This window comes from Lonchura striata, chromosome 16 (assembly GCF_046129695.1).
Source record: "Lonchura striata isolate bLonStr1 chromosome 16, bLonStr1.mat, whole genome shotgun sequence".
NCBI classification, from domain to species: domain Eukaryota; kingdom Metazoa; phylum Chordata; class Aves; order Passeriformes; family Estrildidae; genus Lonchura; species Lonchura striata.
Genome location: NC_134618.1, coordinates 1,974,429 through 1,989,915, shown reverse-complemented (window position 1 = coordinate 1,989,915; position 15,487 = coordinate 1,974,429). Strand labels below are relative to the sequence as shown.

General features: G+C 48.0%; 1 protein-coding gene across 4 annotated transcripts in view; it reads left to right on the top strand.

Annotated features, from left to right (window-relative positions):
* TBC1D24 (TBC1 domain family member 24) overlaps window positions 1-6,934 on the top strand; it is a 35,253-nt gene extending 28,319 nt beyond the window's left edge. For all 4 annotated transcript variants that reach the window (XM_021529640.3, XM_021529643.3, XM_021529639.3 and 1 more), the window contains 2 exons: window positions 1,058-1,292; window positions 2,949-6,934. In XM_021529640.3, coding sequence (XP_021385315.1) covers window positions 1,058-1,292; window positions 2,949-3,103 — 390 coding nt within the window. In that variant the 3' untranslated portion in view covers window positions 3,104-6,934. The remainder of the gene's footprint in view (window positions 1-1,057; window positions 1,293-2,948) is intronic.
* Window positions 6,935-15,487: the final 8,553 nt, after the last annotated feature.

The window sequence follows — 15,487 nt, the reverse complement described above, 5'->3', positions numbered from 1 at the left end:
GCCATGGGGTCCCTCCCACAGGAAACAGTTCTCTGTGAACTTCTCCAGTGTTGTTCCAATCTCACAAGCAGCAGCTCCGTGTGACCTGCTGCAACATGAGCCCCTCCCACAGGCAAGCAGTCCTCCCCAGACTGCTGCAGCATGGGTTACTCTTCCACAGGGTGCAGTCCTCCAAGGATAGGCTGCTCCAGCAAGGGCCCCCTCTCTCCACTGGGTCTCCAAAGGGCTCACAGCCTTCTCCAGTACCCAACCGCTCTGGCATGAGCACGTCCCGCACAGGCTGCAGGTGGATCTCTATCCTCCATGGATACTCATGGGCTGCAGGATCTCTGCATTCCCCGTGGATTCACATGGGCTGTGGGAGCACAGCTGCTTCACCATGGTCATCACTACAGCTTGCAGAGGAATCTTGGCACTGGCGCCTGGAGCACCTCCTCCCCCCTCCTTCATTATCATAGAGGCATTACCACCATTTCTAACTGGCCCAGCCTTGTCAGCAGCATGTCCATCCTCAGAGCCATCAGGGATTGGCTCTGCCAGGCATGGTGGGAGCTTTCAACAGCTTCTCACAGAAGCCACCTCTGTGGCCTCCCCACTACCAAGAACCAGGCCGTGCAAAACTGACACAGATAGTCATTCTACCCCTTCCCTGATCAGCCTGTGCTAGTGCCTGACAACCGTTTCAGTGCAGAAATTTTCACAATATCCAATCTAAACCTTCCCAGGCACAACTTGAGGCCATTTCCTCTTGTCTATCTCTTGTTAACTGGGAGCAGAGCCTTACCCCAATTGGCTCCACCCTCCTTTTATGCAGTTGTAGAGAAAGATGATCTAGAGAGATGTAATAAGGTAACTCGGAAGTTATTGCATCATTTCTTCAACCACCTAAAAAGCAAAGGAATAAAGGATAACATCTGGCCTAAAAGAAAGGTTGAGCTAAGCTTCACTGCTGACTGTGCAGATGGAGACTGTGGTGCTGGAATGTTCTTTTCTGATCAGAACTCTGTGTAATGTGCGTACATTAACGTCAGCTCTGCCTTTCTCTGCCTCTCTGCAGCTGCAGCCAGAAGTGGAACGCTACGAGTGGGTGATCATAAAACACCCAGAACTAGCCTCGACTGGATCAGAGACAGAAAACCATGCCCAAACAGCTTCCAACACCCTTTCCTCCAGCAGCATCCCCTCAGACCCTTCAGATCGCCTTTCTCCCTTCTTAGCAGCTAGGCATTTCAACTTGCCTTCCAAAACAGCATCCATGTTCATGGCTGGCAGCAGCGAGTGCATCATTGTAGGTGAGTCCATGTGAGAATTCGAGCACAGATCCTACCCCATCTCTTCCTGTCCACCTTAGATACATGTCACCTTTATCTATTAAAGTATCACCATAGGAAGAGATAAAATTGCCTGAAACCTGACATCATTTCTGAGCCAAAATTTTCTGTGGGAAAACCTGCTTACAAGCATTCTAGAGAAGAGGGTAACTCATTGCTTTAAGTATAGCCGTTCCTTCTTACTGCCTAATTCATGCTGAGAAGTAGTTCTCAAAGAGGAGCTTACTTTGCTTCAGGACTTTTGAAACACAGAGTGAGCTATAAAACATGTTAATTCTCCAGGAACTTTATTGGATCTCTGTTGCTGCTGACTTTGGCAAAAATCTGCTTAGTAAGGTTGTCACTTAAATGGGATTTATGAGGAACAGATCTAAAATCATAGTTGTCTTTCCCAAAAGTCTTTACTTGACACTTGTTAGGAGAGCAACTGGCCTGTAATTTCCTCTGTAATGTCAAGTGTTGGCTGATTTCCCACTTGGCAGCATGTGCTCTAATAATAAAATCATGGAATTGTTTAGGTTGGAAAAGGCCTCTAAGACCATCCAGTCCAGCCATACCCCAGCACTGCCAAGGCCACCACTAACCCATGTCCCCAGGTGCCACAAATTAAGAAACCATACATGGTTTCTTAACACTTCCAGGGATGGTGACTTCACCACTGCCCTGGGTAGCCTGTTCCAATACCTGACTGCCCTTTCACTGCAGAAATTTTCCCAGTAATCCAACCTAAATCTTCCCTGGTGGTTGAGGCATTTTTCTCTTGTCCTGTAACATGATCCTTGGGAGCAGCGCTCAGCCTCCATCAGGTTCCACCCTCCTTTTAGGGAGGTGTAGAGTGTGATGTGTCCCCCCATCTCTTTCTACCAGCTTTAGGTAAGGGAGTCACTTATATTTACCATATACTACATTATGGGTGGTAATAAGAGAGATACATACTTTGGTAGTAGATATATAGATGTGAGTGTTGTACACAGCTTCAGCTGTTGACCAGAATTCCCACCCTTTTGATTCTTCAGATGGCTTTAGTAACTCTTCTTTGATGGTTGCCCAATAAGCAGTAGGGAATCTTCCTTTTTGTTCTAACACATTTCTGTCTAACTTTATTTCTCTTCTCTGCATTTTCTGACTGAAAGCTCTGTGAACCTTAACATAGATCCACAGATAACCAAAATGCTTTCAACTCTTACATGGTTTATAATGATTTTGAAGACCAAGCCAGTGCTGTTAGTTACTTATCTTTTTTTTTTTTTTTCTTCCCAGCTTTGTTTTTGACTGCTAACAAAATTATTTGGTTTTCCTTTACTGGAGAAAAATTTGCAGTTGTAGCTTCCAATATCCTCCAGCACTGAAATACAAGTCTTAAATGCAGGTAGTTTTTGTTCTTGCTGAGTTGCATTACTTTTTTTATTACTGTTGCAAGAAATCATCCAGTTCTGATATTACCATTCAAAAGCTATGCGTCTGATCCTATGCTGTTTCATCTGAAGACAGCAAGCAGACATTGCTGAGGGCTTCCAGTTGTTTCCCATGGGAAAAGCACTAAAGTCTTTGTACTTTTAGTGTTTCTCACGCCAAGAAATACAGAGATATCCTCACCCTGTCTTTGTCTTTTCCCAGGAGGTGGTGATGGCCAGGCTCTGTACCTCGATGCAGATCTGAACCATGGGAGAACCAGCCACTGCAACACTTTCAATAACCAGCCACTGTGTTCTGAAAGCTTCCAGATCTCCATCCTGGAGGTGTGGGGCTTCAGGGACACCATGAATGGTTGATGTGACTATCATTAATCAGCTAGTTTTTCAGTTGTCCAAGGCAAAATCCAATACAGGAGCTAAGTTAGAACATCCTTTCTGCTGGGCTTAGTGCTGTGCATCATTTCTAAGTGGTGCACTTGGATGCAGGCCTAGTTGTTTACTCTCATTTTATTTAAGACAGGTCAAAGTGAAGTAATGTATCTGGTTAACTGTTTTTCCCTTTACCTCTGGAGATCTGTATTCAGAGACTGTTGGTAAAAATGAAAATGTGATGAGTTCAGAACCATTCTAGATGGATACAGGTCCAAATCATGGAATAGGTTTGAGTCCACAGTTCCTCAGAGGCAGCAGTACCTGGCTGAGCTCTGCTGCAGAGCGCTGAGCCACTGGCAGCAGTACCTGGCCTGGGCCAGGAATATCAAATGTCTCCTCACAGGGACACTGGTGACCTCAGATCTGACATAGAACAGTAGTTCATAAAATCACTTCCCTCCTGTGAGCAGACATTGTACAGGCAAATCAGTACCATTAAGTTATGAAGCTCTTCATTCACACCAGAACCATGATTGCTGATCTTCTTGTACCAAAACCTTTGACATGTTCCAGTTGCATATGTTAGAGCAGTCTGCCTCTGAGAGAGGTATCCAGGCTGGACAGTGATATCTCCAAGTCTTGATTTTGTTTACATTCCTATTCCATATCAGTATGATGATTTCAGGGTGACTCCCTGTGTCAGGCAGCTGAAAGCCAGAGAGTATCTACAGTGCTCAGAAATGTTCCTTTCCTCATCCTTCTTGGGAGCTGAAATGAAGCTTTAAATCTGAAAATAACTATACTGATATACCTGTGTGTCTGGGGAATTAGACCTGGTGATAATGGGAACTTAATTCTGTCCCCTCAAGTAAAGAAAGGAAGGCGAGAGACAAATCTGGGAGTGAATGTGTTTCCCAGGAGAACTAGAGGCAACACTGGTTTTCCAGGTGTCTTCTCAATGATAAGATTCCTCCTGAGAAGCTAACAGTTTTCTTCTTGTGTATTCTGGTAGGGTTTGGGTGATGAAAAGAGGCTTTGCTCATTCTTGAGCATTCCTACATTCTCTGCAGGCATGCCTTGTGCCATGTGATGTCTGGAGGCAATTCCCCAGTGTCTTTATCCAAAAATTGTGCTATCTGTTGTGGAAATTCTCCCACATGAAGCACAAATACATAAAAATCAGTGAGTAGTCCAGAGCATACAAGAGGATGCTCAGAGCTTCAGTGAGTAACTCACTAGTAAGATTGATCACAACAGGGAAAATGAAGGGAAAGAGAAATTGCTGATTTTCTAAACAGTTCAATCTGAAAAATTGCTGTAGAATGGGATTGCTACTTAATGTTATTCCTACTTAAGCTTGAAGTTCATTAAAAGAAAAAATTTAAATGAACAATGTTAAAAGCTAGGCTGGACAGAGTCACATTCATATTCAGAGGTCTGAAGTGAGTTTTTGGTCATGTTGGCTTGTCCAGCTTGCCAGCCATGACAGTACCTCATGGCTTGGGAAAGAGTTGCCTCTCGCAGAGTATGTGAATTAACTCAGCAAAAATAGGATTTGCTTTTTAAGGTACCATTTTAAATTTTTGTCAAAATAACTCTTTGAAAAATTAGCCTTTGTGCAGAATAGTTTAAGTATTTTGCACCATTTGTATTTGCATTTGGATTCTCTCACCCTGTCTGAGAGTCAGCATTGGGCCTCCCTTTCTTCTTCCCACACAATGAGTTCTGCCCAGTTGTCTTTTCACAAGTTTACCATAAGCTTGATTGAACTGCAAGAGGTAATTCAGTTACACTGATATATTTTGATGTGGAAGAACTCAGTCATATCTGGCTTTTTGCAAACACTTGCTGATGCTGCCTTCTATTTTTCCAAGCCACCTATGTCTCTTTGCCCTTGCAGGTATCCCACGAGCTTCCTCAGACAAAAGAAATCACTCAAAAAGTATAGGTTCTGCATAGTGTAGATGGGATTTGTAGGTGGGATTTCCGTTTGGTTTGTGTCTCCTCTTTTGAGCTTGTCTGAGGAGGTGCCCTTGGGAACAAAAAATGACTCAAAAACACAATAGTATTAATTTCCAGCTTGTCAGAAATTCTCTGGAGCTGTGTGATGGTAGGATTTGTGGGAGTGTAATGTTCTACTCCAAATGAATAAATTTTATCTGCAAAAACTTGGCTACATCTGGCAGTGTGATGGGATTTTCTCACTCCCATCCCTGCTGGGTGGAACTATGTCAATACTTTGTCTTAAGCTAAGAAACATTTCTCAGAAACATGTTCCTTTCCCTGCTCTGTTCTTGGTGCACAGCAATTTGGCTGTTTAGAATCTGAAATAACTCCTGGTTCCTCAGAAACTCATCACAGGATATCAATGTGAGAATCCAAGGAGGAGCAGTACTGGACGCAAGGTAGGTGACTGATTTGGCTCGATGAAGTACTGCCCTGCCACAGCCACCCTGTGGGATGATCTGTGTGGTTCAACCTGGAATAGCCTGGATGAGCAAGAAGCTGCAGTAACCCAGGGAGAGCAGTTCTGCAGTGCTGCAGCAACTTCACCCAATCCTTGTGTTCAGTAAAAATGGATATTCCTTGTCATGTGCAAGTCCTCATCCATCATTCCTGTTGTGGTTGTGAGACACCTTAGAAGAATGGCGTTTTTACTTAGTTATCTTTCCAGTAGCAGAGACGCATTTTCTGTGTAGTTAATGGTTGTTGCTGACCAACTGTATGTGTAAATTCAAACCCTTTGTTTCATGCAAAACTCCTGAGAAGAGGCCACAGGTGGTTTTGAAGACAATTACTACAATGGACACCTTATCAGAAAGTGGAGTTATCTCAAGTACTCCAGCCATGAAGTGCTTTAGTCAGTTGTTACTTGCAGCTCTGAACACCTGTTTGAAGTAGGCTGTAATCCCTGTTTGTGATCCTGCTGGCAAGAGTGCCAGAGTTACAGGATGGGCTTGGGCTGGGAGCTGCAGGCTGTGCGTTGGTCACCACAGTTCTGTGAGAGCTTCTGTGCTTTCCTGGAAAGCTGCTTTTTGCTTTGTCATATTCCTTGAAGGCAGAAAATACTAGAAACTCCTGACATCAGAAACCTGACTTTACTATAAATGACAACCAACCTGCAGTCATGGAACTGTATCCAGCTGCAGCTGGACAGACTTCACTGCACCTGAGCTGTCTTTCCTGCAGCACCTGCACTTTGGCACACTCCTTTTTCTTATGCAGCATGTTAATCAACCCCCTGTTAACAGAGACAAATCAGCAAAGGGAAGGGAAAAATTCTCATTTCCTCTCTGATGACATCTCTGAAGTCAAAATTGAGTGAGGGCCAGGCCTGTTCTTTGAAGAGTTAAACCATGCCAATAGAGATCTGTGGTGAGCCACAAGGGGTGACGTGCAGATCCATGAACTGCTCTTCATGTGTGTGTATCAAAATTGTGTACCTTTGTCCTTGGAAATTCATCCTCATTTTTGGTGGAGCATAATCTCCTCTCCCCAGGGGGACACTGATGCCACAGTGAGGAGCCGACCCACAACTGTGGCACTGTGAGAGCTCAGCTCTTGCCAGTGGCACTGAGTCAGGCTGTTGTGTACAGCCGAGGCATGGGCACCTGGCTGTTTTGCAGCTCTCTGTCATGGATTTCAGACTATTCATAGTCAGAATGATTGTGAGTACTATTTGAGGTGATGTTTTCTTCTGATGAGTGGTGATGTGCTGCTGAGTTGGTTTTCTACCCTATCTTGGAATCACTGCCCTACGTCAATGGTGTTTTTGTCACTGTGCAGAACCTTGGGTATTAAAGGTATTTAACTATGGAGGCTGCTGGCTTTGTCCTTTATTCTTGTCTTTTCCTTCCTGTAGGGCTCATAGCAAAAGGCACCCTGAAACTGAGAGAAACCCTGGAGCATGTGTTCTCTGACAGAGCTCTCACTGCAGTGAGGTGGTTACATGGTTCCTGATCATTTCAGATCTCACAAGTCTTCCCCTGAGATCAGCTGTCAGACTGATTCTGAAGTCTCTAGAGAGTGAATTCTGACATAAGCCTTCTTCCCTTTGCAGGGCCAGGGAGCATGGTTTGCCCCAGCCCAGCCCCAGTTTAAAATGGAAGTTAGGGGTGTCTTCTGGCCACCAGCACCTGTAAGTTGCAATCAGACCATGCAGTGACCAATTACATAAATGAAAAAAAGTGGAATTCCACAAAATATGGGGGTTAAAACAAACTGCTGTCAGGCCAAAGGGATTTGGGTATTTCCCCTCAAAATAGTCCCACCCCTCTATATCCACCTCATAAACAAATCTCGCTGCCTCATGCTGCTGTACATTTCCAAGAGCAGAGCTGTGGTTTAAGGCAATGCAATGTGGAAAAGGGATTGCTGAGCTGGCAGAAACAGTTCCCAGATGATTAATTCTCAGCTCTGCACTACCAGGAGGTTTGCTGCACAGGAAGCCTGTGGCCACTAGAGGTTCCTCTCAGCCTGGCCCTGTGCCTCCATCGCCAGTACATCTATCCTTGCAATCTAAAAGGGCTTTCTTCACATGGTTTACGAAGGTGACCTGAGCCTTAAATACCATAAATCAGAATTGTACAACTCCCTTCAAGTCTGTAAACTTAATCATGAAGGTGCTTAGTAACAGGAAGGTATGAGTGATAGTAAGGAGCTGAGCAGTGCAGGCAGCTGTTTTGGGACCTTGCAGCTGCTGTAAACCCAGTGACAGAGACCTGAGAAGGAATGTGCTTGATTGCATCAGGCAGCAGAAGTTTGGTGTCCTGCCTGGAAAGCACCATGATGGGAAGGTCCTGGATGATGTCTCAGGGTTGGTAGCAGCTACAGGCGCCTGAACTGGAAAAGGAAGGCTGTGCTGTGTCTTGCTGTGCTGCTGCAGTGTGAGAAGAGCCTCGTTTGCCAGTTGTGCTTTTTCTTTCTGGATTTTCTGTAGAGGCTTTTCTGTAAATGTCTCAGAGACACTTGCTTCCTTGAGAGATGTTTTATAAACAGCTGTGGTACAACATTGCTTCTGGCAGCAAATTACAGGGTTTTCTGTATTTTCAAGCCCCGCACTGGGTGTTTCCAGCTCTGCCCTGCTACTGCCCTTCCCAAGCACTGCTTTGGGCTGCAGAACTTGTGCCTGAGCATCTGGGAAGATCGTGGCTCCACTCCTTGTCTGTAGTCTGGTGACACAGGCTGCTGCTGACTGTTTTCAGACCCTACAAACAGCTTTTGGGTGGAGCTGGCTACAGACTTGAGCTGGGGAAAAGTGGAGTGTGTTTGTTCCTGCTTTGCAAACCTGCAACTGGCTGCTGCTGGGCAAGGGTAGATAAGGCACCAGGACTGTTAGCACTGTCCTGAACCCGGAGATGCGCCTCCCATTGCTGACACAGCTTCAGTTCATGGCCTCATGTTGAGTCACCTCCCTTTCCGTGGTTAATTGTCCTCCAGAGTTATGGCTGTGCCCTCCACATGCCATTGACTGAAGGATTTCTGACTGGGCTCATCCTCCTTGATCCTTCAGCCATGAGTTGAAAGAGACGGGTCTGGAATCCCATGGGGAAAAGTGCAAGGCCAGCAAGCCAGTGATCAGTACCTCATCCTCCCAGCCTGCGTGATGCTGGATCCTGGGTCCCCTAAATGACACATTTTTGATCCGTGAGCGTTCCAGAGCAGCACTGTCATTGACTGCACCAGCTCAGCAGCCCAGCTCGCTGCAGCCAGAACTCTGCCACTGGCAGTGGCTGGGGCACAATCTGTTCCTCTTCCTTAAACATCTTCCTCATGCTGAAATCCTCCTCGTTAAACTTCTCTGGGTTTACGTGAATACCAACTTTTGCTTCCTCACTCTCTGAAGATCTTGGCTGTGGCACAGGGAACCAATCCTTCTCCTAGAACATTTTTTTTTCCTTTTTGCATCCTTACCTGGTGCAGGGGTCTGAGTACACCATACTTGGCAGCTTTATGATGCTCCGAATTCAAGCCCAAGAAATACCACAACTCAAAAACAAGGTTGGCTGTTCACTGTGAATCCTACAGAGCAACAACTTGTCTAGTTTTGTTCAAGGGAGATTTAGGGCTGAAACTCTACAAACTATCACTGGTGAGCTGAGTCTAGGTGTACATCTAGGCCAGTATCTTATCCATGGACTTCCTGCACGGCAAATCACACCTGCCTGAGGATAGCCCTGCCAGCTCCAGCAGAACAAAGGCAGTGACTGTGCAGCTCCTGCTGAGCTGAGATGCCGTGCAGTCTGGGTTCTGGCAGCCATCTGGCACAAGGGGTACATCTAAATCAGTCCTTGGCACCCCCAGAGCATTGCCACAAGCAGCTGTGTCTCTGTACTGCAGGACACTGCAGCCACCCACGCCCCTCAGCTGGACAACAGGATAACCTTTGGGCACAGTGCAACAGGGGAACTCAGCTTCCTTGCTGCCTTCACAGCCAAAATGCTGCAGGACTTCCTCATGGCCCCATTCAAACCGAGTTATTGGGGAAAGAGACAGCAATGTCTCAGAGATCTGAATTTCCCCAGGTTTGGCTGCCTGTTTCACAGAATCAGGCAGTGAACTCCAGCACTGCTTCCTACAGGGAAGGGCTGTGGTGGGTCTGGAGCCCTGCTGGGGAGCAGAATCCCCCCCAGTTACCCACCCTTCAGACAAAGCCAGAGGAAAATGGATTTCAGCACTTCCACAGCTCACATAAATACTTGTGGATGCTTCTGCAAGGATCAGCCTAACAAACAGCCATAATCACTCTCTCAAGTTCATTAGGCTTTTCTTGCACTCCAGAACACCAGCCACAGCTCGTTCAGCATACTGTGCTCTTGTGGGGTGAAGTATTTCCCAGAGTTTGGCTTTCCTTGCAGTCCACCATGGGTTGCGCCCCAGGGTTTGCTCCAGCTAGGAAACTGAACTCACTCAGCAGTTCAGCTGAGTTCAATGTTAAGGACTGCAGAGCCATAGCTCCCAGAACTCCTCAGGGTGTGGGTCTCCTCAGGATGGCTTTCTTCCCTAATGAGCAATAACAGACTCATGAACAGATTTTTAAAATTGCAGAAGTGGAAACCACAGGAGGAATAACTGTCTCACTGAGGAAATCTTACTAGTGTGTTTGACAGAGCCTTGGGGTGGAGGCAGGGGCGAATTAGGTCTTTCAAAGGAAGTGTGGGAGCACCTCTCCAGACCAGCTGCCTGCCTTGTGCTCAACCCTCTGACAGTGTTGGAGACGCCTCCAGCTCAGATCAGTCTCTTGGAGAGCATTACTAGGAAGGAAATACTCCTCTGGTTGGTGGGAGCTCCAGCCTATTCCCTGGGTCAGAGCAACCTCTAGCTGGGTCAGATCCAGTCCCAGCTCCTGGGCTGTCCTGAGAGCTGTTTGCAAAGAGGGTCCAGAGCTGCCCAAAGGAGGAAGGGCAGGCTCTTGTCCCGTAAACCAGCACAAACACATGCCAGGCAGAAGCTTTTGGCCTGCTTTGCTCAGGACCTTTGCCATGGTCCATCCCTCAGACAGCCGGAGCCTGCTTGCCAGTACTGGATCTGTGTTTCCTTGTACACACATGGGTACACTCCAGTCAGCTCAAGCACTGCCTTTACGCTGGTTTTCTCAAGCAAGGGATGTTTTTAGGTGTTTAATATTTAATCTGCACCCTAATGAAGAAGAGAACTTGTAGAGGTTAAAGCCTGGGAGATAGCTGCTCAAGGTCCTCATCCTTACATTGTGTTCATGGGCATTCTGTTCCCCCTTCCCCGGGACCCTGTGACTCTGATCAGATAACCCTGGACCCCTCCTTCCTGCCCCAACGGGGTTGGTGGAGAGCCAAGGAGCCCCCCCGTCCAAAGCCTGGATAAACCCCTGACATTTTCTGTTCGTCCTCTTTTGCCCCGCTCTCCCCATGGACATCACAGAATAAACAGAGCTGAACCAACATATCTGGGGTAAGAGCCTCTTTTGGGAATCTTTGTCATCTCCTGATATTCCTCCCCTCAAAGCCTCAGATCTCTGGGCTAGCCTGATAATTTAGGGGCTGAGGGAGGGGAACATCACCCAGGTTCTGTGTGCGTCCAGCCTGGGAGGTTTTCAGAAAGGCAGTGCTGTGAAATCCAGGGATGTGAATCTGTGCGAAAAGCTACTTGCCAGAAATTATGAAAGGCATATGATGAACATATTCCTCCAGGCAGGAGAGCTGCACTGGAAAAACATGGAAGAGGGAAAACAGGGAAGTTTTGAATTTCTCAGCAGTTTTCTCCAGAAACACACTGCTCTGGGCAGGAGCAGCCATGTCCAACAGTGAGCTCTTGTGGCCCTAGGCACTGCCCAGCAATGCTGGTTCCCCTGGTCGCACCAAGGCTGTGGGACCAGCTCTGTTCCTCCTTATGCATGGGATCAGAGTCTCCCTTTTCCCAAGGCTGCAGAAATAGGGATTATCCAACAGGTCCCACTTGATGCCTGGAGCCAGCTACTGTCCCCTGTGGAGCAGCCCTGCCCTGGCCCCAAACAACCATGGTGCCCTCCAAAGGACCTTATCCTGAGCTCATCCTCCCTACTGCTGGTCCCTCACCATCACCAAAACAACTACGGATGGATCTGTTGTGAAAACCCTTGGGGGCCAAGAATCCCTATATCCCAATCCCAAATGTTCCCTACTGTCCTTCCTGCAGGCTGTGCCATCCCCAGGGCTGCCTGCTGAGATCCAGCACATCGAGCTGCTGCCTCCACCCAGCAGCCCCAGCTGGGAGCTCCAAGCCTGCAGCTCCCAGTGAGATGCAGAGATCTCCATCCAAGGGCTGCTGCAGCACTTCACAGTTTTCCTGCAAGCAGGGAAATGGGGAGGGAGGGCTGGACCACAAGGATGAGAAGTGCTCAAGAAACAAGTAGCTGGGGTGAGCCAGTGCCTCAGCAGATATTACTAATAAACATGTACAGGCTGAATGTGAATACACATGTATTCTGAAATAACGAGCTATTCCTGAACTCAGCTTCCCCGTGTGATCCTGACTGTGTCAGCTGATGGGAAAAAATCTCTGTGTGGAAGAAATGGCTGTTCCTTGAAAAGGCCTGGGACTGTGCAGGCCATCCCTCGCCTCTGGGCTCAGTTGGCCTGTGAGGGATGGGTGAAGACAGAGCCTTGTGTATCCTGGAGGGAAGATGGAGGAAGGACCAAACTGAGATTTGGTTGAAATGTTTGGCTGGGCGGAGGCTCCCTGTCCTGATCTTAGATACAGAGCTGCAATCTAAACACAGTCCCCTGAGCTGAAGGGAGGTGTCCTCCCTTTCCCAGCATACTCCAAGAGTGTCCAGCTGCTTTCTCACTGCAGGGAGAGGAGAGGGTTTGGAAGGGGAGAATCCAGTGCAGGACCAGGATGTGAGGACATTGTGTGGCTGCACTCATCTCAGTTGTCTCCAGTTGCTTTCAGGGACTAAAGGTGCTGGTGTTTCCCCCTTCCCCAAAGGAGTCACAAAACTGGTTTTATGCCCACTGTAAAACCTCTTGGTTTTTTGAACCCTTGAAGCAGTGCTGGAAAACACAGTGCTTGATTGTCACTTTTATAGTTCCCTGGGCTTCGTGCCATGTCTGTCCTTACCTCTGGCTTTCTGAACAATGCCTGAACTTTCTGAAATAAAAAAATAAAATATATAAAATCAACTTCTTTTAATCTCTTCAACATATGCTGCCCTTTAATTTCTGTGCTGTACTTAGGTGATATGGTAGAAAGAGGAACCAATTGTTTTCATATCTCCCCCATATCTTTCCACTGCATGTCCTCTCCCTCTTCCCCTTTTCTGAGCCAACATTCCTGTATGATTTTTTGTCATCTGCAAACACTCTTGCCCTTTTCATCTGCAGCCACTGAACTTTGCCATCTTGGCTCTGTCTTCTCCAAAACTCAGTGATTAGTGCAGCCATAGCTCTGTCCCAGCAAGGAGCCCAAGCTGAAGCTGTCTGTGCAGTAGGCAATGCCTGCAGAGCCTGTGACAGCTGCCTGTGGTCAACAGTGGCCAATGATTCCTGGCCTGTACCACCCATGGTGTGGCCACAGGCCCAGGGCAGTGACCATCCCCTGTGCTGGGCACTGCTGAGGCAGCTCCAGTCCTGGGGTCAGTTCTGAGATCCTCACGACAGACACTGAGAGGCTGGGGCATGACCAGGGAAGGGAACAGTGCTGGGAAGGGGCTGGAGCACCAGGAGGGGCTGAGGGAGCTGGAAAGGAGCTCAGCCTGGAGAAAAGGAGGCTCAGGGGGGACCTTGTGGTTCTGCACAACTCTCTGACAGGAGGGGACAGCCAGGGAGCAAGGGATAGGAGGAGAGGGAATGGCCTCAGGTTGTGCTAGGGGAGGTTCAGTTTGGGTATTAGGGAAAATTTCTCCATGGAAAAGGTGGCTTGGCACTGGCACAGGCTGCCCAGGTAGCGATGGAATCCTTGTTCCTGAAAGCCTTCAGGAAACAAGTAGGCTTAGAGTATTTGGGGACATGGTTTAGTGGTGGCCTTGGTTGAGCTAGGGCAATATCTGAATTCAAGGATCTTGGCTGTCTTTTCCAACCTAAACAATTTCATAATAGATGGGCAGCCTAAAAAGCACTAGAAAACAGAGGACTGGGCTTTGGAAACCCTGGGGTCATTATCCAGATCTTCTGCTTTGGTGGCATTGAGGTGAGCAGGTCCATGGCACACAGTAATTTCTATCAAATATCATCTTTCTTGGCTATTTCAGCCCCAAGGGCAACACCACATTTCCTGCCAGCAGTGGTGGTCATGGGTTGAGGCCTGGAATGCACCTATGACACAAGTGTAAGTGGCCAGCAGGAACCTGCAGATAACCAGCTGCCCCCGCTCTACTGAGAACTTGAACTGGAGCCTTTGGAGGTCTCTGAGTTTCCCTGTGGTGTGTTCTCTTTTCTAGGATAGGTCTGAATAAGGCCATCTTTGACTAGGCATGATGGAGCTTCCTTCAAAGCAGGTGTTGGATGCCCCAACCATGGTCGATGATGAGCTTGGGTAGAGGAAATCCTAATCAGCCTCTGGCACACAGGAGAGAGGAGAAACAGCCCCAGACTGCAGTCTCACAATGCGTCCAGCCTCCACTTTTCCTGGCTGCAGCAGCCAGAGACATTCAGGGCTCAGTCCCCTTTGCAGTGTGACAAATCCCAGCCCTGGGGCTGGGCTGGTGGTGAAACCTATGTTTTTTTCTTCTCCATCTTGCCAAAGCAGCTATAAAATACTGTCTCTGTCTCCTGGAGCTGGGTATGTCCCTGGCTGCAGGCACCAGCACTTTGGTCTCCAGAGGCTTAGAAGAGAAGGCAGTATGTGAAGCCACAGACAGAGCAGACCCTGAGAGCTCAGACCAGCATACCTGGGGCTCAGGATATGAATTTAGCATTTGGGTGAGCATCTTCCAACCCAAGAGGAACAGAAACTCCCTCTCACTGCTGCAGCTTTTTCTGCTTTGTGGTAGTCTTGATCCTTCTGGACTTGCTCGTTCCAGAGGAGGTGCCCACGCCTTTGGAAAGCAGGCGCTAGTCCCCACAGCTGCCCACCCTGGGTGGGGCTCATGCAAGCAGATGTCACCTCGTCGCCATGATTAGCCAACTGTCCTCTCACCACTGGCGGGACGTTGCACAGAGGCGGTTGGAGGAGAGGAACTGCCCTCAAGGGCAACGCCAAACCCAGGAAACACAAAAATGACGTTTAAAAGAAAAAGGTCTCATGCCTTTTTGCTTGGCAGCAGCTCCAGGGGCAGCCAGGGCTCGATCTTCCCCTGCAAACTGAGCAATGAAACAACACCCTGAGAGGGGAATAAACCATAACAAAGGAAACAAATTCCTTCTGCCTTTCAGTTTGTCTTTTCTCAAACAAAATATTGATAACGAGTGCTGGTTAAGTTGGCTCATCCACAACATTTTAGGTTGAGTGGTCCTGGGCAGTAGGAAGATGGCCAGGAAAGGGAGGTAAGGCCATGGGATGTCCTGGCCCACTGTGAACTAACAGGGGCTGCCAGGGGTCAGAGCACAGCTCCCGTGGTCCCCCTGACCAGACAGAGTGACACTGGGGCTCTGCCAGCATCCACACCCAGACATACATCTGCAGAAAACTGGTTGCCCCAACCCATGAACAGAACAATTGTTGGGAACAATCTGACCCTGTTTTGGCAGATTTCTTTACCCGGTCAAAAATATCCTTCTCTAAGTGTGTTGGTCAAGCCCAACAGAGAATGTGTGCAGGAGGAGAGTGGGAGGTGGGAGTAACACTGCATCCGTGAACTGCAGAGGACAGGAGCTTCAAGGACTCCCAGACAGCTGCCATGGAGCTGCCACTGGCACCAACACCATCTCAGTCTCATCTCTAGCACGTGAGGGGTCCATAGGCATGGGAATCCTGGAG